The following is a 25,366-nucleotide window of genomic DNA, read 5'->3' as shown; positions in this document are numbered from 1 at the left end:
ATAACTGAGTCCTTTATAAATGGAATGAATTCAAACATGAGCGACAGAAAGCCACAGGAAGCAGTCAAAAGCTGAACATCAGCAGTGCCTAAAAGAAAAGGGAGAGACCAGGAGGTGTGGCTGTGTGCCTTGCCATATTACAAACTAAGGGCCAAAGATCTCCTATAGCTAGCCCCAGAATGCAACAGCCTGCAGGGATAAAACATCACTTTGATGAGGTCTTGATTTCTATGTTCTTTTAGCTCCAAAATCATAAACTAATAAATTCCCATTGTTTAAGTCAATCAGTTTCAAGGTATTTATTTAAGGAGCCTAGGAAACTGTTCTCACAAAGTTTGGTATAGAATTACATATGACCTGGCAATCCCACTTCTTGGTATATACTCTAAATAATTTAGAACAGAGACTTGAACAAATATTTTCACACCAATATTCATAGCAAAAATATACATAATTGCCAAATGTGGAAGCACCCAAGTATCCATCAACAGATGCTTAGATCAATAATACTTGATATTTACATACAGTGGAACATTAATAAGTTTTATAAAGGAATGAAGTTCTAATGCATGTGACAATATGGATGAACCTTGCATAAGTCAAACCCAAAAGGGCAAATATTGCATCATCTCACTGATAAGAAGTAATTAGAATAAGCAAATGCATAGAATCAGGAAACTGAATACAGGTTACCAGGGCCTGGGGGCAGAAGTAGGAAATGGGGAGATAATGTTTTATTGGTTTTAGAGTTTCCATTTGGGGTGATCAAAAAGTTTTGGTAATGGATGGTAATGATGGTAGTACAATATTGTGACTATAATTAACACCTCTGAATTACATACTTGAATGTGGTTAAAAGGGAAAATTGAAGGGTGTATGTATCTGACTAGGATAAAAATTTTTTAAAAGTCTTAGGACTGAACAACACAAATAATGAACCCTAAAGTAAACTAAGACTGTGTTTGATATTATATTTACATAATATTGTTTCAATTGTACCAAAATTGTCATGCTAATGCAAAATGCTAATAATAGGAAAACTGTGTGTGTAAAGGAATGGGTATATGGGGAACTCATTTTCTGCATGATTTTTCTGTAATTTACAACTTCTCTAATAATCATTTTGGTTAGTTTTCTTCATTTTTTGCTATTTACCTTATATTATTAAAACATTAGAATATAAGGTTTTGCTCTATTATCTATCCTGTCTTTTCTTGATTATTGTACACACTGGAAAATTAGAAAAAAAAAAAAAAAGACTATCTCTTCACTACCTGCTTTGCACAGTGCCATACCTGCATTTTCATTGCTTTTTCTATATGTGACGAGTAGCAATTGTTTCTAAATTTTATTTTTTCGTGAGATGTTCTCAGTGACCGCTGATCTACTACATGCTCTCAAAGAATATTTTTTTCCCAAATAGTTTACTTTTTCTTTAAACTGAGGAAGTTTGCTAACAATTATGGTACTTATCATTGCTTAAATAAATGAGGTATCATAAGAACAGGGGAAGAAAAGATAGAAACTTAGGCAAACCTACATTATGAAGTTGCAAAATTTCACCTCTGGGTTCTTGGAAATTCTCCCTTTCTGTCTAATGTCAAACAGTACTCTTTTTTTTTTTTTTTTTATTAATTAAAAAAAGAATTAACAAAACAATTAGAAATCATTCCAATCTACATGTACAATCAGTAATTCTTAATAACATCACATAGTTGCATATTCATCATTTCTTAGTACATTTGCATCGATTTAGAAAAAGAAATAAAAAGACAACAGAATAAGAATTAAAACAATAATAGAAAGAAAAAAAAACAAAAACAAAAAACCTATACCTCACATGCAGCTTCATTCAGTGTTTTAACATAATTGCATTACAATTGGGTAGTATTGTGCTGTCCATTTCTGAGTTTTTATATCCAGTCCCGTTGTACAGTCTGTATTCCTTCATCTCCAATTATCCCTTCTCTTTTTTCTTTTTTTTTTTTTTTAATTAACGGAAAAAAAGAAATTAACCCAACATTTAGAGATCATACCATTCTACACATGCAATCATTAATTCTTAACATCATCACATAGATGCATGATCATCATTTCTTAGTACATTTGCATTGGTTTAGAAGAACTAGCAACATAACCGAAAAAGATATAGAATGTTAATATAGAGAAAAAAATAAAAGTAATAATAGTAAAATCAAAACAAAACAAAACAAAACAAAACAAAAACCTATAGCTCAGATGCAGCTTCATTCAGTGTTTTAACATGATTACTTTACAATTAGGTATTATTGTGCTGTCCATTTTTGAGTTTTTGTATCTAGTCCTGTTGCACAGTCTGTATCCCTTCAGCTTCAATTACCCATTGTCTTACCCTGTTTCTAACTCCTGCTGAACTCTGTTACCAATGACATATTTCAAGTTTATTCTCGAATGACCGTTCACATCAGTGGGACCATACAGTATTTGTCCTTTAGTTTTTGGCTGGATTCACTCAGCATAATATTCTCTAGGTCCATCCATGTTATTACATGGTTCATAAGTTTATCTTGTCTTAAAGCTGCATAATATTCCATCGTATGTATATACCACAGTTTGTTTAGCCACTCTTCTGTTGATGGAGATTTTGGCTGTTTCCATCTCTTTGCAATTGTAAATAAACATTGGTGTGCAAATGTCCGTTTGTGTCTTTGCCCTTAAGTCCTTTGAGTAGATACCTAGCAATGGTATTGCTGGGTTGTATGGCAATTCTATATTCAGCTTTTTGAGGAACCGCCAAACTGCCTTCCACAGTGGTTGCACCCTTTGACATTCCCACCAACAGTGGATAAGTGTGCCTCTTTCTCCGCATCCTCTCCAGCACTTGTCATTTTCTGTTTTGTTGATAATGGCCATTCTGGTGGGTGTGAGATGATATCTCATTGTGGTTTTGATTTGCATTTCTCTAATGGCCAGGGACATTGAGCATCTCTTCATGTGCCTCTTGGCCATCCGTATTTCCTCTTCTGAGAGGTGTCTGTTCAAGTCTTTTTCCCATTTTGTAATTGGGTTGGCTGTCTTTTTGTTGTTGAGATGAACAATCTCTTTATAAATTCTGGATACTAGACCTTTATCTGATATATCATTTCCAAATATTGTCTCCCATTGTGAAGGCTGTCTTTCTACTTTCTTGATGAAGTTCTTTGATGCACAAAAGTGTTTAATTTTGAGGAGTTCCCATTTATTTATTTCCTTCTTCAGTGCTCTTGCTTTAGGTTTAAGGTCCATAAAACCGCCTCCAGTTGTAAGATCCATAAGATATCTCCCAACATTTTCCTCTAACTGTTTTATGGTCTTAGACCTAATGTTTAGATCTTTGATCCATTTTGAGTTAACTTTTGTATAGGGTGTGAGAGATGGGTCTTCTTTCATTCTTTTGCATATGGATATCCAGTTCTCTAGGCACCATTTATTGAAGAGACTGTTCTGTCCCAGGTGAGTTGGCTTGACTGCCTTATCAAAGATCAAATGTCCATAGATGAGAGGGTCTATGTCTGAGCACTCTATTCGATTCCATTGGTCGATATATCTATCTTTATGCCAATACCATGCTGTTTTGACCACTGTGGCTTCATAATATGCCTTAAAGTCAGGCAGCGCGAGACCTCCAGCTTCGTTTTTTTTCCTCAAGATGTTTTTAGCAATTCGGGGCACCCTGCCCTTCCAGATAAATTTGCTTATTGGTTTTTCTATTTCTGAAAAATAAGTTGTTGGGATTTTGATTGGTATTGCATTGAATCTGTAAATCAATTTAGGTAGGATTGACATCTTAACTATATTTAGTCTTCCAATCCATGAACACGGTATGCCCTTCCATCTATTTAGGTCTTCTGTGATTTCTTTTAGCAGTTTTTTGTAGTTTCTTTATATAGGTTTTTTGTCTCTTTAGTTAAATTTATTCCTAGGTATTTTATTCTTTTAGTTGCAATTGTAAATGGGATTCGTTTCTTGATTTCCCCCTCAGCTTGTTCATTACTAGTGTATAGAAATGCTACAGATTTTTGAATGTTGATCTTGTAACCTGCTACTTTGCTGTACTCATTTATTAGCTCTAGTAGTTTGTTGTGGATTTTTCCGGGTTTTCGACGTATAGTATCATATCGTCTGCAAACAGTGATAGTTTTACTTCTTCCTTTCCAATTTTGATGCCTTGTATTTCTTTTTCTTGTCTAATTGCTCTGGCTAGAACCTCCAACACAATGTTGAATAATAGTGGTGATAGTGGACATCCTTGTCTTGTTCCTGATCTTAGGGTGAAAGTTTTCAATTTTTCCCCATTGAGGATGATATTAGCTGTGGGTTTTTCATATATTCCCTCTATCATTTTAAGGAAGTTCCCTTGTATTCCTATCTTTTGAAGTGTTTTCAACAGGAAAGGATGTTGAATCTTGTCGAATGCCTTCTCTGCATCAATTGAGATGATCATGTGATTTTTCTGCTTTGATTTGTTGATATGGTGTATTACATTAATTGATTTTCTTATGTTGAACCATCCTTGCATACCTGGGATGAATCCTACTTGGTCATGATGTATAATTCTTTTAATGTGTTGTTGGATACGATTTGCTAGAATTTTATTGAGGATTTTTGCATCTGTATTCATTAGAGAGATTGGTCTGTAGTTTTCTTTTTTTGTAATATCTTTGCCTGGTTTTGGTATGAGGGTGATGTTGGCTTCATAGAATGAATTAGGTAGTTTTCCCTCCACTTCGATTTTTTTGAAGAGTTTGAAGAGAATTGGTACTAATTCTTTCTGGAACGTTTGGTAGAATTCACATGTGAAGCCGTCTGGTCCTGGACTTTTCTTTTTAGGAAGCTTTTGAATGACTAATTCAATTTCTTTACTTGTGATTGGTTTGTTGAGGTCATCTATGTCTTCTTGAGTCAAAGTTGGTTGTTCATGTCTTTCCAGGAACCCGTCCATTTCCTCTAAATTGTTGTATTTATTAGCGTAAAGTTGTTCATAGTATCCTGTTATTACCTCCTTTATTTCTGTGAGGTCAGTAGTTATGTCTCCTCTTCCATTTCTGATCTTATTTATTTGCATCCTCTCTCTTCTTCTTTTTGTCAATCTTGCTAAGGGCCCATCAATCTTATTGATTTTCTCATAGAACCAACTTCTGGCCTTATTGATTTTCTCTATTGTTTTCATGTTTTCAATTTCATTTATTTGTGCTCTAATCTTTGTTATTTCTTTCCTTTTGCTTGCTTTGGGGTTAGCTTGCTGTTCTTTCTCCAGTTCTTCCAAATGGATAGTTAATTCCTGAATTTTTGCCTTTTCTTCTTTTCTGATATAGGCATTTAGAGCAATAAATTTCCCTCTTAGCACTGCCTTTGCTGCGTCCCATAAGTTTTGATATGTTGTGTTTTCATTTTCATTCGCCTTGAGGTATTTGCTAATTTCTCTTGCAATTTCTTCTTTGACCCACTCGTTGTTTAGGAGTGTGTTGTTGAGCCTCCACGTATTTGTGAATTTTCTGGCACTCTGCCTATTATTGATTTCCAACATCATTCCTTTATGGTCCGAGAAAGTGTTGTGTAAGATTTCAATCTTTTTAAATTTGTTAAGACTTGCTTTGTGACCCAGCATATGGTCTATCTTTGAGAATGATCCATGAGCACTTGAGAAAAAGGTGTATCCTGCTGTTGTGGGATGTAATGTCCTATAAATGTCTATTAAGTCTAGTTCATTTATAGTAATATTCAGATTCTCTATTTCTTTGTTGATCCTCTGTCTAGATGTTCTGTCCCTTGATAAGAGTGGTGAGTTGAAGTCTCCAACTATTATGGTATATGAGTCTATTTCCCTTTTCAGTGTTTGCAGTATATTCCTCACGTATTTTGGGGCATTCTGATTCGGTGCGTAAATATTTATGATTGTTATGTCTTCTTGTTTAATTGTTCCTTTTATTAATATATAGTGTCCTTCTTTGTCTCTTTTAACTGTTTTAGATTTGAAGTCTAATTTGTTGGGTATTAGTATAGCCACTCCTGCTCTTTTCTGGTTGTTATTTGCATGAAATATCTTTTCCCAACCTTTCACTTTCAACCTATGTTTATCTTTGGGTCTAAGATGTGTTTCCTGTAGACAGCATATCGAAGGATCCTGTTTTTTAATCCATTCTGCCAATCTATGTCTTTTGATTGGGGAATTCAGTCCATTGACATTTAGTGTTATTACTGTTTGGATAATATTTTCCTCTAACATTTTGCCTTTTGTATTATATATATCATATCTGATTTTCCTTCTTTCTACACTCTTTTCCATATCTCTCTCTTCTGTCTTTTTGTATCTGACTCTAGTGCTCCCTTTAGTATTTCTTGCAGAGCTGGTCTCTTGGTCACAAATTCTTTCAGTGACTTTTTGTCTGAGAATGTTTTAATTTCTCCCTCATTTTTGAAGGATAATTTTGCTGGATATAGGAGTCTTGGTTGGCAGTTTTTCTCTTTTAGTATTTTAAATATATCATCCCACTGTCTTCTAGCTTCCATGGTTTCTGCTGAGAAATCTACACAAAGTCTTATTGGGTTTCCCTTGTATGTAATGGATTGTTTTTCTCTTGCTGCTTTCAAGATCTTCTCTTTCTCTTTGACCTCTGTCATTCTAACTAGTAAGTGTCTTGGAGAACGCCTATTTGGGTCTAATCTCTTTGGGGTGCGCTGCACTTCTTGGATCTGTAATTTTAGGTCTTTCATAAGAGTTGGGAAATTTTCAGTGATCATTTCTTCCATTAGTTTTTCTCCTCCTTTTCCCTTCTCTTCTCCTTCTGGGACACCCACAACACGTATATTTGTGCGGTTCATATTGTCCTTGAGTTCCCTGATACCCTGTTCAAATTTTTCCATTCTTTTCCCTATAGTTTCTGTTTCTTTTTGGAATTCAGATGTTCCATCCTCCAAATCACTAATTCTATCTTCTGTCTCTTTAAATCTATCATTGTAGCTATCCATTATTTTTTCTATGTTTGCTACTTTATCCTTCACTTCCATAAGTTCTGCGATTTGTTTTTTCAGTTTTTCTATTTCTTCTTTATGTTCAGCCCATGTCCTCTTCATGTCCTCCCTCAATTTATCGATTTCATTTTTGAAGAGGTTTTCCATTTCTGTTCGTATATTCAGCATTAGTTGTCTCAGCTCTTGTGTCTCATTTGAGCTATTGGTTTGTTCCTTTGACTGAGCCATATTCTCAATCTTTTGAGCGTGGACAGTTATCTTCTGCTGCTGGCGTCTGGGCATTTATTCAGATTTCTCTTGGTGTTGGACCCAGCAAGGTTGTAATATTTTTCTGTGAAATCTCTGGGTTCTGTTTTTCTTATCCTGCCCAGTAGGTGGCGCTCGTGACACACGTTTGTCTGCGGGTCCCACCAGTAAAAGGTGCTGTGGGACCTTAAACTTTGGAAAACTCTCGCCGTCCTGGGGGTTCGCTAGCCGAAGCGGCTTGAGCCGGCCCGGGGTCCGAACGCAGGGAGGGTTGCTGGTCGCCGCAGCCAGGGAAAGAGCCTGTCCGAATTTCCTAGTCGGCCCTGGGCAACAAGCGTGGCGGGAGGGCGCCAGCGGCAGCAGCCCGCCCGGGAGAGTGCACGTTCCCCGGGAGTCACGGGTTTGGAAGGGGCCTCCCCCACCCGTCACCGTTCTCCGCGGCCTGGGGGTTTCCGATCCAATTCTCTCAGTTGGTCCGGGGGCTGTGCGTGGTGTGGGCGCCAGTCGCCTTAGTTTCAGGGGACCACCTCTCCAATTCTCCCAGCCGGCCCGGGAAGGGGGAAGGGAGTAACTCCGGCCGCTTGCCACCCCGCCCGGTAAGGCCCGCGCGCCTCGGCGATCTCACCCAAGCTGCTTCTCTCAGCCAGCCAGCCGTTCCAGGATGGGGTACGCTGTCTTTTTTATCTCTGTTGTGGCTTTGGGCGCTTTCTGTATCGTTTCTACTCCCCTAGTAGGTGTCCTGGAGAAGAAACTAAGATCCGCGCGTCTTACTAAGCCGCCATCTTCCAGGAAGTCCAACAGTACTCTTTTTATTAGAAAAAAAATACAGTCTTAGAAGGCTTTTTATTATATGAAGTTGTTAATATTTTATTATAGACATGATCACCTTGGCGTAACATTTTTCAGGAGTAAAGTATTTGCTGTTAGTGGTTGTAGTGGCATTGAAATGTCCTATAATAATTGTGGGCTCGTTCTTTTATTATTGTGATTTTATTAGGTTTGCTTTGTGTATTTTGAAGTTCAGTTATTAGATACATAAACATTTAGGATTATTATGGTGTCTTGACCCAATTATCATCATGAACTAACATTTACTTATTCCTGGGTTTATATATGTTATATTCTAACATACAGTTCATCTTATAGTGATATAGCCCCTCCAGCTTTCTACCGACTGGTATTGGCATAGTATATCTTTTTGCATCCTTTTTTAAAACCTATTTTGTCTTTACTTTTACAGTTTATCTTTTGTAGTTTTTATCTGTCTGAAAACATCTTTATACCACCTTCTTTTAAAAAACAATGTCCCCTGGTATATAATTTTAGTTTGACAGTTTTTTTATTTCAGAAAATAAATGAAATGAGAAATCTTCTTTCTCTTAATCTCTTAATCTTTATATCTCTGTATATAAATGTGCCCATTCTCTGGGTGCGTGTCATATTTTTACCTTTGCTCTACTTTTAATAGTTTCTTTTGCTTGGCATTTGTTGGAGATTTATAGATTTATAGTTTTCAGCAAATTTGGAAAAGTTTAGGCCATTATTTGTTTAAATACACTCTTCTCTTTCTTCAGAGACTCTAATTACATGACTTCCCATAATACATTGCCTCTTCTAAAATTTTTGAACATTGAGGATAGAGCAAAATAACTGTTTTAATGTCATTTTCTGCCCATCCTAACGTCTGTGTCAATTCTGAATTGGGTTTGATCGAGGACTGTTTTCCTGTATCGTATGCTTGGTATACCTTGCTTGAATGCTAGACGTTATGGTTTATTCTTTCGTGCTGTGTATTATCTTGGACTTTGGTCTGGAAGGCAGTGATTTACTTGCAATCAGTTTTATATAATTTGTTTTATAATTTGTTTTCATAATTTGTTTTTATAATTTGTTAGGCAAGTCCAGGGCCACAGTTTATGGCTAACTATTCTCTACTGAAGCAAGACCTTCTTGAATATTTTACTAAATGTCTCCTAAGTTGTGAGTTTTCCTAGTTTTGTTAATGAGAACAGACATTATTCCTGGCTACAAACTGTTTTCTTGAATAATGTCTGATTTTTTCCCTGGTCTTGGGTATTTTCCTCACACACAGTCACTGATAAATACACTGAACACCTGAGAGGACCTCTCTGCAGAGCTGCGGTGTTTTCCCTCTGTGCAATCTTGAGAACTCAGCATTGACAAAGCCACATCTGTGGCTAAACATTTTAAAAATCATCTCTTAGTTCAGCCTTCTGTGTTCCTAAAAAGCATTTTAACTTTGCCAACTTCCTCAGTGTAACAAATCTCCATCTATAATGCACAATCTTGTTTAACTTTTTCAGGGTGCTCTCAAAGAATTTTAGGTGCACCCTAATTAATAAACTCAATGCTATCTTTAAAAATGTATACAGGCTATGCCGGAGGACCTCGGTTCGATTCCCGGCCCCAGCCCATGTAACAAAAAACGGAAAAACAAAATACAATAAAACAAGAAAATGTTTAAAAATGTTTCCCTTTCTTCCTTCCTTCCTTCCTTCTATCCTTCCTTCCTTCTCTCTGTAAAAAAAAAAAAAAAAAAAAATGTATACACCTCTGTCTCACTTGAAGGTAAAATAACTTATTTGTACATTGTTGTATACATATATTATAATAAAAGTTACTGTATTTGTTTTTGGTTGTATGAGACAGAATTCACAATTGTTTCTATAACTCAAAGAGAGTAGTGTAGTCCTGGAATCATGTAAGCTAGGAGTCTCAAACAAGATTCTATAATTAGGAGTCAATTTTATCAGTTATTGCAAGTAAGGACATAAATCCCCCCTTTCAGTCATTCAGTCTTTATATGCCTGTACTATCAAATATTACACAAATAAAATATAGATAACTTCTTCTTCAGTAATACCTGAGAGTAAAAATAATTCTCTTTTCGTTAAAGTGGCTAACTTCTGTATTCGAAGGAGCTGAATTGCATTTTACATGGGCTTGTAAATTGTGAGGACCCATTTTCAAAAGGACTTTGCTTGTAGGACATGTTTCAACTCCAAAGACTAGCATATTGTATATATGGAGGCTGAGAAACTGTAAGTAGGAATGGGGATTTCATAAACTCTTTCTCTTGACTGAGGCAACCCTTCCAGGCTTGGAGCCCCTGTTGTTTATCAGCTCTCGGGACCTGTTGGGTCTTTTTTTTTTTTTTTTTTTCTGATAAATGTGTCATAATTTTATTTCTTGAAATTTTCCATTTTTAAGAACAGTCTGAGTATTTGTAAAAAATTAAATTCAAGCTGGCACCACTCTTGTCCCTGGCTGTTTCTAGTTCTGCAAAAGTCTCATTCGTTATGTCCAATCTATTCTTTATGTCCTCTGAATATCTGGTCTGTTTCCTTCTTCAGTTACTTAGCCCAGAAGCAGTTATCTCACCACCATCTCCCATGAGTATGTTCCCTTTCAAGAAATAAGCTTATGATCATTAAAGGTTTTAGCCCTTGAGCCCTTGATCTATGGGTGGGAAATAGTCTGGTATGGGCATTATTACCTCACTTGACAGCTATTGAGTTTTTGCTATACCTGGGGAACATCTGTTATACTTGACTTGGGGAATAAAGACGAATTGAACAAAAACAGATTTCAGTTGGCCTTACATCACTTTCTATGAGTTAAAATAATTCTCAAATGTACTCCCACTCAGGATTAAGCCCCTAACTTCAAGATGCTCATTTGATTGTGGTGGCCTCTTATTTGTTCAGTATCTTTAGATATGCTTAGTGGCAGATTCTGAAGTAGGCATCCTAAATAGAGGATGAGCAATGTCCAATTTGCAAGGAAGACAGTTGTTTTAGAGAAAAGATTAAATGAAAACTCTGTAAGTCATTTTAAATTATGCAGGGCCAGGCCTCAATCCCCCATTTAAATCCCTGACCCGTTTTTGTCTTCCTGAATACAACATAGAAATCAGCATTTATAAATAGCTCCACTAGAAAGATGAATTAAACATCATGTTTAGAGTTTTAATTCATTCTTTCACAGTAGCAGTTGTTCTTTATAACAAGTTCATCCTACCTATCTATTTATTAGCATCAATTTTAATGACTTGTTCATGCACTGCACATTTTTTCCACTTGTATTTCCACAGGTACACAGATGTTTAAAATCATTGAAGAGGGTGGTCAATGACTGTTCCAAGCTTTCATAAGTAACCCAGTTGACAACTTCATTTATCTACTAAATTTGTCTTGGAACAGAGAATGACATCAATGGAGAAGATTTTTTACTTGCGCTTGCCAGAAAGTTATCTCTGCACCCAGGACAAAGTTTAATAAAGAGCCTTATAGATAGAAAATAATATGTTATTTATTTATAGTATCCTTTCTGTGTATCTTTATTCCCCTTAGAGACTGAAAGAATTAAAGCAACGGGAATTTGCTCGAAATGTTGCTTCGAAATCATGGAAAGATGAGAAGAAACAAGAAAAAGCACTTAAGCGACTCCATCAGCTGGCTGAGTTAAGACAACAATCCGAACGGTAAGATTTAGTTGCCTATGTGATGGCTCAAAACTCTCTTCAACCTCTGAGGATATCTCAATGATAAATGGAACTGTTTCACTGTAACAATGGAAACAAAGTACATTTAATCAACAGATACATCTGTAGGGAAATGTTTCTAATAGTTAAAGGTTTGCAAATTAATTACATTTGGCATCTGATGTTTTTGTTAATTTAATGTGATCTTTAATGAAATGATCCAAGAATGATTTTAAAATACTGGCATTTATCCTAATCAGCTGATTTAAATAAACAAAGTTCCATAATAGCTCATTTTAAGTTCTATAGTAATAAATTTTCAAATCATAAATAATATTGCCTCTTTTTAGGAGGAAATAAATATTCTGTACATTTCCTTGTACACGCCTGAATCTAGAGTAAATGACATTAGCACTGTCTGTACGACAAATAAGATGTAATTTTTGCAGTTAAATTTACCACACAGTGTTCTGTAGATCGATAATTATAACAAGCATTATGCTATTATAATCTTGTACCTGAAAAATAGTAATTTTATTTAAATTTGAAACTGCTGAATGTTTCAAAGCAAGGAGATTGTTGCCTGGGACTCAATTAAATTTGCAGATTGGGATTTGAGTTCATACAAAACATAATGTTGAACACTAATGTAGCTAATTAATACAGTTGACAGCAACCTGGTGAATTTTGAAATTTATAGCTCTGTGCCAGGATTTAAAACCCTGTTGTTTAAATGAAAAACGATATACAATAAACTTAGGAGTGACTGATTCAACTGTACCACCACAAAATATCAGACCTCAAATTTGATTTTAAGCAAATATTTAATTTTTAGGATCAATATGTGTTAAATTACAATTCATATTCAGTTTACATATATTCATGTATTTATAACCCTATCTTAGAATTAACCAACTTATTAAATAAATGAAGATAATCATATTACAAATAAACAGTAATTTATTATATCGAGAATACAAAGGAGGAGAAAACAGTATGTATCCAGAGGTGATTTTAATACAAAAGTGCATGCTCTAAGATCCCATACAATCATAGAAACAGGACACAAATTTGAATCTGAGCTCTCTTCCAGTCAGCACAATGAGGATCTTACAATATGTTATTCAAACACATTGTCCATAACATCAGACAGTCCTACAATTGTTAGGAGAACATACAGGGAAAAAGCTAGAGAAGATATCAATTCCTGGCTGATTGATTATAAGGTACAAGGCAGATTATAAAAAAAAAGAGCAAGACCCAATATGGAAAAACAACCTCTACATAGATCCGTTAAGGTCACACTACAAAAACCTGAGCAGCCTTAACAGACATGATTTAGGCTGTTTGTCATAGTTATACATTTCTATTCACTGATTTCATATTTTTCCTTGGAAGAAATAGTAAAAGTATCAGAGAACATTGATGGTGATGACAGTGATTTTGTTTAAAAATTGTATTTACTGGAGCTAACCATAGAGAATTCTCCAAATTGAGAGATCCAGTCTATTTAGGACCAATTGTCCCTCTAAACACCCAAATATTCAAACAAAAATCGAACCATATTTGGGTTGGTGTCCTTTACAGAATATGCAGGCTTTTCAGGTCCATTCCACTTATATTGGGAGAAAAAGGCAGGTTATCTTGCTTTCCAGATACAGACCTGGTAAATGGGAAACATTTCATTCTCTTTTACTGCAGTCCACCTGGCCTCAAGCCAATGGCTTTCTCCACTTAACTAGCCTTGAGGCCCAAGGGAAACCACTTATAGAACTATTCAATATTATCATCTTAGCAGCTATTTATAATTGTCAAATGAAAGTAAGAAATAATATCAACAAGAAAAAACATCTGGAATATTACTCCCCATTTCTGGGCAACTTTTCACTGTTCTTTAACTTCATAATGGGGGATTCTGTGCATGTTGACTTATGTAACATGAGTCTATAACCTTTGGAAAGGCAGGTACATTTACTGGTAGTAAGAATATTTGAATCAGACAGATGGAAAAAATCGTGGCCGAAAACTAGTAATAGATCTTATAATGGCCAATCAACTTTGGCCGTCTCTTGCGTAGTTCAACTCACCTGGATTCTTAACAAGAACAGTTATTACATGGATATTTACTCCGTGCATATGAACCTCTTCTACAATAGATATACCAGTCTAATGTAGTAGATGCTAATATGGATTTTTTCCCCTTTGTTTTTTGTTTATATTTTTTACAAAATTTAAAAATTATCAGATGACCAATGTGGAGAGTATGTTCCTGTTACAGGAGCTGGATAATGTCGGGCATTTGGAAGTGACACCATTGAATAAATTATGTTATTTCGATATCTCATTTCCTACTTAGAAAGTATGCTTTTGCACAAGAGGAAATTATATTCAAAGATTCAGAATTAGAATTATTGGGTTGGACAATCCTTTAAGAGGAATTAAAGGAATATGTCTGTACCCACCTTTTTAATTAGGCATTACAAAAATAAGTGTCTAAAAATAAAATTGCAGGAGTATACTTAAGAAAATTTTGGAGAAGAGAGTGAAATAATAAATGAGGAACTAACTATAAAATGTAAGCTTTAGGGCAGGCCATGGTGGCTCGCAGGCAGAGTTCTCACCTGCCATATCAGAGACCTGGGTTCAATTCCTGATGCCTGTCTATGCAAAAAAAAAAAAAAAAGTAAGCTTTAGCAATATTAGGTGGCATAAACTTCTATTAAGATAACAAATATTAAACTACTACAAAAAATAGGATTTTCTAAAATAATGAAATAAAATAGATTTAAATAGAGTAAATCAGTTTATAAAGCAACAAGCTGAAAAGTTTAAAACATGGAAATAAGAGATATCCAAGATAAACAATGAGGATAAAATGTTAAAACTTGTGATTAAAAACTATCGCCATAAATGTACATTTGATTGGAAAGTGAGAACAAGAATTAAGGACAAGCAGCCAAGAACAAAATATAATATAAAAATAAAAGGTGAAAGAGGTTTAAAAACATTTAAAAATATAAAAGGAAGGAGTTTGCACATTTAAAGAGATAAATGCTAAGGTGAAACTGTAAAACAGAAAAGAACATTTACATTAACATTTATCAGAGCAAGCAGATGCATTTAACCAGAGCCAGAAAATAAGCAAAAACATTATTAAAGAAATTGTGTGTGTATTTTGAATATTTTTAAATGAAACATTCAAGAATAATGAGCTGAAATTCATGTGTCTGTATACCTCTTTCAAAATCCCCACTGTATGACAAACAGAATATAAAACTAAAACAGAGTGGGGTAGGTGATGGTGGTTCAGTGGCAGAGTTCTTGCCTGCTATGCTGGAGATCCAGGTTCAATTCCCAGAGCCTGTCCATGCAGAAAAAAAAAAAAAAAAAAAAAAAAGAGTAGAATGGAATCAAGAGGGGAGGGTGATGATACCTCTACACTAAACTTTTGGTATAATTTCTCCTGAGTTCGGTACAGATAAAATCAGTACAATTGAGGTTTCTGGAGAAGAAATTATTACTGAGGTATAGGTTAAGCTGTACTCAGTGAAAGATTCAGTAACAAATATAAAAAAGAATCTCTTTAGCACCAAGGCAATATTCAGTGCTATAGCTGTTTCTGAGACCTCATCTTTCTATCCCAGGTTGTTGGGCCTCAAAATAGCCAAAAACACTGCAGAAAACCCTTATGCCTCCTAGTGCCTTCATGCTTCCCCATTCAATAACCCATGTCTTGTCTTAGAGCATTCTTCCCCATTCCTCAAATTAAATATGCCTAAAAAAAAACCCTCAAAAGATGGCTCAAGAAAAGGAGATTGTGATAAATAAAAGGAACGGTCTGATAATGTAACAGATTTACTTTACAGTTTTAGAAAATTTCTAAATTTAGTTTTCCACAAGATTCAAAGGAACCCTATAACTATAAAGGCTACAGTCATTTGTTTATGAAGAAAGGACAATGTTATTAAAGAATAAATGGTGTTTAAAATCATAATTTGCAAATTAAAACCCATATGGGTACAGTAAACACAGATTGGATGTTGAAAAAATATTCAATCAGGAAACTAGAAAGTAAATGCAAGAAATTCTCCTTTACTAGAGCAATGACTGTCAAGACGCTGGATTCTGAAATAAATAATAAGACCTAAAGGGTATATTCAAGAGTGCCAATAAATTTAACATATAAATACCAGTATAAGAAGCTAGAACAGGAAATAATAAACAGAGAAATCAAAGCAAATATATATGAGCTAAAGAAAGAGTTGAATTGAAAGTGCCCAAAAAGTACTAGTAAAAGTCAACCAGAAGAAATCAACCTGTAGCTATGTTCTCGTAAAATGTTTAGTTAATAAAAGGGGAAAATATTACAAAATCCTACAAGCATACAAACAGATTTATTTATAAAAATGAATAAAGGAGGCTAATAAAATATTTCTTAGCAATATTAAGCATATAAAGATAATGAAACAAAGTAAATGAAGTTTGGTGGTCAAAATGGACTCCAGAGTTTTATGCCAATTGGCCAAATAAATGAAGGCAGCAGAAAGTATATCTTAGAAAAGAAAGCACTCCTATTCATTAGAATTTAAACTGCGTGTGGAAAAGACATTGGACATTTTAGTGTTACATACTCAAACAATAAATGACTTGTTAAAAATGAAATGAAGATCAAAAATAGAAAATAAAAGCAAACACACTTCTAAGCTTGTTGGAAAAGATAAAGAAAGCCAGCCAAAGCAAACAATCGGATAAATGTTGTGATTTGCATTGCCTCTCCTATACTTCCCAAAAGACCTTTTATAGTAGGGGCTTTATAGATAAGAAGTAAAAGGGATAAATAATTTTATTCTGAAGAATCTTATCTCTTATATGTATTTACAGTCCAGTTACCTGTTTGAATTAATAATGAAACAGCAGAATAAATAATCTTTGCCAAGTGCTAAAGATTAAAGCATTTACATGCACAAAGGGCAAAAAGAAAAGGTTTCTGTGAGTAAGAAGCGAAGATAAAACTGAGAAACATTGAAGATGTTATGGCTCATAAATGTGTATTACTTTATTATGCTTTTATCAAAATTAGTCAAGTCAGAGAAAAGTCACAAAGAAAGAACTGATTACCCAGTCTAAGAGGAAATAAACAAGAGAGAATTTTAAAACTGAAAAACAAAACATTGTAAAATGCTAGAGCTTGTAAAAAAAAATGTTCCTGTACTTTGAAAATGACTTTCAATTCCATTTAATTTCATATTCAATGTGAAGGCACTGATTTGGAAATGTCAAATCTATGCTGTAAAGAATTGGTTGTTCTGGAAGACAGATATTATGATGAAATGTATACTTTATATTATTTAGCAGAATCGGCAAATTCACCTGCTATCAATTTTTGCTAATTTCAAAAGAATGCACTTAAACAATGCTCTTTAGAAATTTATAAAACATACAGGCATTATAAAATGTATAAACACAATAAAATGTTTATATTACAGTAGAATGAAGTTCATAAACAGTAGCATAATCCATCATAGAACCACTAAGAAATGTTCACAATTATAAGATTTCAACATCCAATGTCCTAATCATTTAAACATTTGTTGTATTTACAGTGTTTCTGGAAATGGCCCAGCATTCAAGGCCCCCAGGGTAGCCATAGAAAAGCAACTCCAGCAAGGAATTTTCCCAGTTAAGAATGGCAGAAAGATATCATGCATGAAGAGTGCTCTTCTCATTAAAGGAAAAAATATCTCTAGAAGCATTTCTGATACGCAGCGGCCCACAATGCAAACTCGACACCAGCTGCAACCAGAGAGACGTTATTTGTTTGGAAATCGGGTTCCACAAACATCTTCAGATCTCAACAATGTTAATCACAGGACAGGAGTATCCTTTTCTTTTTCTAAGAAAGTACACCTAAAATTAGAATCTTCAGCATCTGTTTTCAGTGAGAATACAGAGGAAACCAGTGATGGCAGCAGGCCACCCATCTATAAAACAAAGCAAACTGGGGAGAAATGCAAGTACTGCACGCTTGCAAATGAGGATATACATCTTACTAAGGAAAAGGATATAAACATCTCACCATGCCACCTGGAAAGTGTTTTACACAATACTTTCTCCATAAGTTCTAAAAGGTTACAAGACAAAAAGGAGTCTATTGATGAGACACTACAAGATTCTGTTGGCATTCATGCTTCATTCTCTAAATCTAACATTCATCTTTCAAGTGTAGATTTTACTTCTTCCAACAGAGAAAAAGAGACTAGAAATACATCAAAAAACACTCCAGAAAACCACATTAATCGCACATGCCAAACAAATGCTTTCTCCAGCCCACTAAGCAATTACAAGCATGGTGATGCCAAAATATTTGAATGTCTGGATGAGTTTCCATCAGCAGAGCCAAGTGAAAAGAAAAATACTGTGCATCTGAATCTCAACTCCAGAATGCAGAACAGAGAAAAATCTTTAGAAGACACAGGAAGGGTTAGCAAAAATGCAGAAAGGCTGGTAAGAGAAGCATGTCTCCAAGACGTGAAGTCCGACCCGTTGCCTTTTCTCCACGTTCAGAGCAAGGATGGGCACACCACTCTCCAGTGGCCTACAGAACTTCTTCTCTTTACAAAAACAGAACCCTGTATCTCTTATGGCTGCAACCCATTATATTTTGATTTTAAGCTTTCCCGGAACACAAAGGAAGGCCATGATTCAGAAGACTTAAAAACAGAATTGCATAAGGAGCCCTCTGAAAGGAAGATTACAGAGGAAGGTCAAGCCTCAGGTTTAATCAAAGACCAACAAAAAGTGATACAAGAAGATAATCAATCTCTGAAACCAAAGATGATGAAAGTTAGTCCAAATTGGGAAAATTTCCAGAGAAATTATAATTTGAACTACAAAGATTCTGAGCCAACTATGGGTGAACATAATTTTAGTGCAAATGATTTGGATATGAAAAATCCTCAAGTGCCTGCATACCTTGATATCTGCCTAAAGGATAACTGTGATGATGAGCCTAAAGAATTTTCGAGTCCCCGCTGGCAAAATGGCCCAAGAGTAGTTTTACATAATGCAAATGAGGGTATTTCTTTCACTCCCTACTCACCAAGGATTACAAAGCATAAACTGATTCCCTGTGATGTGCATTCTGAGTTTGAAGCTGGAAACCAATTCACTTGCAATTCTAGTCCTTGCACACTGGGGGACCACAGGGACCCTGGGAAGGAAACGAGTGTGATTTTGAATAATAACCACATCGGCATGACCAGCAGGGTTTCTGGATGTGGAACCCGAAGTTACAAGGGATGTTCTCCAAAGTCGTCACTGTCTGGGCATCCTAGCCCTTCTGATGCATCCCCTAGAAGCAAGTCCAGCTTGAGAAGTACTTGTTCAAGTTACAGTTCTAGTTATCATAGCAGAGGTAATTTGCTCCACGTGTGTAAAGGAGACACCCACAATCCAGCTGAAAGGCACAGATGGAAACGCAGAAAGCACACCTGCCTCTCCTTATCTGATGAGATCTCAAAAAGTGACTGCTTTCAGTCTGAAACACAGAGAGGTAGAAACTGCATATTGTGGGAATCATTTAGAAATGAAAAATACTCAAAGCATAGATATGGCCACTGCAGAGAACGATATAAACAGGGCAAAAATCAACAAGAATGTTCAGGTCCAAAATCTGGGAGAGTCATCCATTGTGATTCCAGCTCACAGATTGTCTGTGCTGGAAACAGTGAAAAACCACCTAATTGCCAGGGGCATCAGCAAAGCAGACTGGGCTCTTATGCAAGAGAGAGAATTTATTACTTAAACAAAAGCGGCACAAATCATAAGCCTTTGGACAGCTCCCACATTTGTGGTGTGGGAAAAGTAAAAACCATTCAGTGTAACTCTGAAAATATCAGCTGTCTCCTAAGAAACTGCTCCAGTGACCCCTCAGAAACCACAGAGTTGAGCTTCACAGGAGAGAGGACTCCACTGACAGCCAGAAGCCTTTTAGAAAGAGTACAAGCCAAGAAATGTCAGGAACAAGCAATTAATTTTGAGGTCTCTTCAAACAGCTGTAAAGATGAATCAGAGGCTCATTCACAAATTCACTGCACAATTAAATTTGCAGCACCAAGCTGTAGCAAACCAGCATTGCCTTTGACTGAAAAAATTCAGAACACAAGTAAAAGAAAAAATGATAAAGGCAGTGTGCATCAAAGGACTACTGAGGAAGACAAAATTCAAAGTTCACGGACAGATAATTTTACTGTTTCACCAGACACTGACTGTGATAACCATCTTTCTAAAGGTATAATTCAGGTAGTAGCAGAGGCTCTGTCATCAAACATAAAGAAGCCAACAACAAAAGAACAACCAAAACTTTTAATTAGTGAACACCGACCGTTTGTTCAAAGCTGTGACCCAGTACCCAATGATTTTGCTGGTGCTTTTCCATCTAACAGACATACTGGTGTTACTAATTCAATAGAGACCAAAGAGGACCGAATAAATCCAGAACTACAGGATGTAAGCATGCATATGAATCATGCAGAGGGGAATATAAACTCTTACTATGACAGAACTATGCAAAAGCATGACAAAGTAGAAGATGAATTAGAAGTATGTCATAAATCTCTCTCTCCCCCTTTAATTCAACAGCCCTTAACATTTTCTCCTGATGAAATAGATAAATACAAGCTCCTACAGCTACAAGCCCAGCAGCACGTGCAGAAACAGCGTCTATCAAAGCATCTTCGAGTTTTGCCCGCTGCGGGACCATCTGCCTTCTCTCCGACCTCCACTGTACAGACAGTTCCGGTTCACCAGCATGCTTCCATCACCACCATTCACCACACGTTCCTGCAGCATTTTGCTGTTTCGACCTCTATAAATGCCCACAGCAGTCACCTGCCTATAGCTCACCTACATCCCCTTGCACAGCCACATTTTACTCCTATCACATTTTCACCTCTGGCTCCAACCATCATCCCTGCACACCCCACTTTCTTGGCGGGTCATCCCCTGCATTTAGTTACCGCTGCCCCCTTCCACCCATCACATATAACACTGCAGGCCCTGCCCCCTACAGCATTCATCCCTACGTTGTTCGGCCCTCCCTTGAATCCAGCCACAACTTCCATCATCCACTTGAATCCTTTACTCCAACCAGTGTTCCAAGGTCAAGATCTTTGCCATCGCTCTTGCTCCAGCCAGATGCAGCCGTTGAATGGAATGAAAGAGGCCTTAAATGTGTCAGCTCACTTAAACTAAGAACACCTCTCTGGTGGACACATAAAGCAAACTGTCACTACCTACAAAGAGATGTCTTTGAAATGATCTGTAGGCAATGATGAGATTTAATATATTGGTGACAATTCGAAATGCGGCCAATAGACAAATGTGAAACGAATTGACAATACTCAAACGAGAGCATTTGAAGAATCCCTTTTCACTTGCAGAAGTAATAGGGCAACTTCAAAATACTTTTATGCGAGAGTAGAGGGAAAAGTGTTAAAGAACTGTTTTGAATGACTTCTCCCAGTATGTTATACAACACGGAAAACATTCAGGCAGAGCACTAATATTACAAAGAAAAATAAAGTGAAATATGATACTTACCTTATGTTCCAGGTGTTTGTTGAGAGAATAAATGAATGAATGAATAAATAAGTAAATACATGTTTGATTTTATTCATCAAATAATAATAAAAGTTCAGTGAAATTAACCAGTTATTAAAGATAGTTCCAATGGTTAGCTACTGACTAATCTTTCATTTAATGTAGCCTATTGCTATATTTTTATAGGAATTAGGAGATAGTTTTAAAAAATTCTGACTAATTCAGGTTGAAAATTTTTCTTCAATGAGAAAATAAACTTTACACAGATTGAATTGTTGAATTTCTGTGAAAAAAATAGGGTTTTATTCATTTCACACATATCTCTGTTAAGATAATTTTGTAACTCTAAGTATCTCCAACACCTAAAGTTAAGAATTTTAAATGTTGTATAAGAAACCATATACAAACTATCACTAGTATTTAATAATGCAAAATGCAAATAAAAATATAGTTAGAGTAGAAATTCAAATATATCAGCCAATCTTTCAAATATATCAGCCAATCTTTCAAATATTACAGGGACTAAAACTTTAAGCTTTCTTTAATCTTCTATTCAGAAATCTTGCTGTGTTCAGCCAATGTATGCATACGTGTAGGGGTAAAAGGTTGGGAAATGTTAGTATTCTTATAAGATATTTATTGAGAAAAACTTACAAAGTATTTGGTGTGTTTTCTGAAACTATATTAAATATTTATATAACATAATGAATCCATGCAATTTTGCAAATGAATTCAAATATTCACTCAAAAAGTTATCTGGTGTGGTGTGATGGTGGTTCAGCAGGCAGAGTTCTCACCTCCCATGCTGGAGACCCGGGTTCAATTCCCGGTGCCTGCCCATGCAAAAAAAAAAAAAAAATGTCATGTGTCCCACATAATTTTGATTTTTTACACATATATTTATAAATGACTCTCAAGTTAGTTTTATAACTCTATAATCTTAAAATTAAAGACAAACTTATGCTATAGTACATTCCTCAGAAACATGGACTTCAGAATATCAAACTAAACAAGAATAGAGATAATCAGTTACCCATAGCTGTGTGTATGGAAATGCAAACTTCTCTACTGCTAGAAGTTGAAATGGGTGAGTCCCTACCCTTGACTACTCAGGGAAGAGAGCTGTATTTATTGAAGGCTTACTGCGTGTCTAGGAGAGTCAGGCTAAGAGCTTTACACATATTCTCTCATTTAACCTTCACAACTACACTGAGATCAGTATTATCATTCCACTTTCAGGATGAGGAAAATGAAGTTTAAAAGGTAAATACTTAATAAGTAGGTAAATGAAGGAAAGGATATCTTTGCTGGTGGAGGGAGAGAAAGAAAAAGTGTGTGTTGTATGTGTGTATGAGAGAGAGAGAGAGAGAATATGAATATGAATATGAATGGAGATAAAGTGAATTTGAAATTTTAACAAAAAGAAGAATCTCGTTTTCTAGATATCACCAGAATCTTGTTGGATGGGAATTTTCACTGGACTATGACAGTGAGAAAGTATAGTTTATGTGAAAGAAATAAAAAAATAGAGGAAAAGCACCAAATAGCAAGAAACTGTCCACTAAGGGGAATCCTATAAAATGAGTATAAAGGCCAATATATGAGCATTATGTGAATCTAAAAAGAAGTGAAGTTAATGGGATATTCTTATAAAAATAGATGATAAATGGCCAAGCAGATTAAACAAATAATGGTGGTGATTATTTCCTAAAACAGATTACAAGGCTGAAGCAGAGCCAAGAATAATCATCGAAGCTCACTAGAAGTCCTACTGTGAACAAGACAGAGCATCTGATTAAATTTTGTAATTGCCTTGGTGACAATTTAATCTCTCAGAAGGTTAAACCAGACAACCTCTACTGGGCACTTAATATTGACTAACAAGGGTAAATTGATATGGATTGATGGCGTGGACATGACTATTCCACCCTGGATTATTGACAGTGGTGAAAGTGTGCTGGATGTACTGTTTTAGATTCTAGGAAGGCACACTCCTCCATTTAAATGACGGACAACTCACACTCCAGGCTGATAAACTGTAAAGGTTGTGGCAGCTCATGAGAAAATAAGTGATTATAAAGAATTCCAATGATGGGGAAAAAATGTAGTCCTTTAAACACTCCAATATACGAAATTTGGAATACATAGAGAAATTATTTCATGGTCACTTCAAATGAGTTTAAATCTCCACATTTGGAATAATAATACCTGAGAATATTAAAATTACGTGAAAATGGCTTCATGCATCAGCTGTCCTTGATAAAGCCGCAAGAAGGAAGAGATACTAGAATAAACACCTCTACTTTTATAAACGAAGGAAAATTGAATTTAAAAGCTAGCGTAATTATAGAACATATTTTAAACAGACTGTTTAATGAAAAGGAAGAGACTGCCACCATCAACTATAGCAGGTATACTAAAAATAAATATTATAAAACTAAAAGTATTCTATTTCTCATTTACTCTATTTTTTGTCATTCAACAAATATTTATTGAGGACCACGTACTAGGCAGTGACCCAACTGCAAAGGATATAATAATGATCAAGACTAAATAATGATCATATACACACTAGATGGGTTATGCAGACAAAAAATCAGAAAAGACTGGTGAAATATATACTATGCCAGCTATTGGTAAATGCTATGGAGAAAAATAAATGGGATGACAGATAAAGGGGCTAAGATAGAGGTAGTGGCTAAGGTACGATTTTAATTGGGGTGGTCAGGGAAATGTCACTGTTTGAGTGGTTCATTTTACCCAAGACCCGCAGTGGGTGAGACGCCTTCTAAGTTGAGAGGAGCAGGTATGTGAAGGTGTCAGAGGTGTGTGCCTTGCTCAAGGAACATCAAGTGATCAGTGTGACTGAGTGTGGAATGAGTGAGAATTATAGAAAAGCAACTCAGATTAGTAATCGCGGAGCAAATTCATGCAGGATCTAGTCAAATATTACAAACTCTGACTTTTATTTTGAGATGAGAAGCTGTTAGATAATTTTGGGCAGAAGAGTTTAGTTATTTGTCTTAAATTTTATTAGGATCACTTAGCTGCTGAATTGAGAATACTGTCTGGAGGGGTAAAGAAATTGGAGGCCAATTAGTAGGTTTTTATATATTCCAGACAAGAGAATGTAGAGATTTTCTCATTGATAGCCTAGTGGAAATGTTGAGATGTGGCGAGACACTGAATTTGTTTTGAAGGCTAGAGCTGAGAGAATTTGCTTCATAAAGGTTGTGAGCTACGAGAGAAAAAATAAGAGATTACATAGTTTTTGCCCAAGCAACTAAAAGGATGGATTTTCTGTTAACTGAAATGGGGAGCAATGTGGAAAAAGCAGGATGGGAGGGGAGGACCAGCTTAAATATATTGTTTGTTGTGCTTGTTAAATAATGATGTGGAGACACTGAGCTGGTAGTTAGAAATAAGAACCTGGAGTTTGGGTAGAAGCATGAAAAGGACATATATTGAGGGGGATCATCACGGTATAGAAAATACTGAAACCACTAGCCTTGATGAAATCACCAAATTGTGGGGAAAAAAGTGCATGGAGAATAGATAGATGTTCAGAAACTGAGTCTAAAATTAGGTCACTCCAATTTTAAAAGTGGGAGTAAGAGAAGGAACAAAAAAAAGTGAGATTGAGATGGAGCAGCAAGATGCTTAGGAGTAAAACCAGGAGAATGATTGTCCTAAAAGCCCAGTAAAGAGAGTGTTTCAAGGAAGTAAGAGTGATCACCACCGTGACGTCTGGCTGAATGAAGTAAAAAAGAGGATGGAAAACTAAGTATTTCTGCAGTTATATAGTAGTTATATGTTACCTCAACCACAGAAAGTATGTTAAAATGATTGGGGAAAAAGAGAGTAAAATATCTTGACAAATGTTGCAGAAAGACACTTTGTGATTCTCATAAATATTCTTATGCAGAGAGTTAGTAATGCATGATGAAAGCATTTTCATAGCTTGTTGAACAACTGTTCCCAAAGTGTGTTGAAACCTGGGCTCACTTCAAGCTGGGGGGATAGCTG

The 25,366-nt window shown here is 35.7% G+C and overlaps 1 protein-coding gene across 1 annotated transcript in view; it reads left to right on the top strand.

Moving 5' to 3' along the window:
• The window catches only part of ZNF804B (zinc finger protein 804B), a 570,844-nt gene extending 549,852 nt beyond the window's left edge, over window positions 1–20,992 (top strand). Inside the window, exons 3-4 of the mRNA XM_077163246.1 lie at window positions 11,610–11,740; window positions 17,344–20,992. Coding sequence (XP_077019361.1) covers window positions 11,610–11,740; window positions 17,344–20,992 — 3,780 coding nt within the window. The remainder of the gene's footprint in view (window positions 1–11,609; window positions 11,741–17,343) is intronic.
• Window positions 20,993–25,366: the final 4,374 nt, after the last annotated feature.

The sequence above is a fragment of the Tamandua tetradactyla genome, chromosome 1 (assembly GCF_023851605.1).
Source record: "Tamandua tetradactyla isolate mTamTet1 chromosome 1, mTamTet1.pri, whole genome shotgun sequence".
Lineage (NCBI taxonomy): Eukaryota > Metazoa > Chordata > Mammalia > Pilosa > Myrmecophagidae > Tamandua > Tamandua tetradactyla.
Note: the sequence above shows the minus strand (reverse complement) of the source record. Positions and strands in the feature narration are given on the sequence as shown.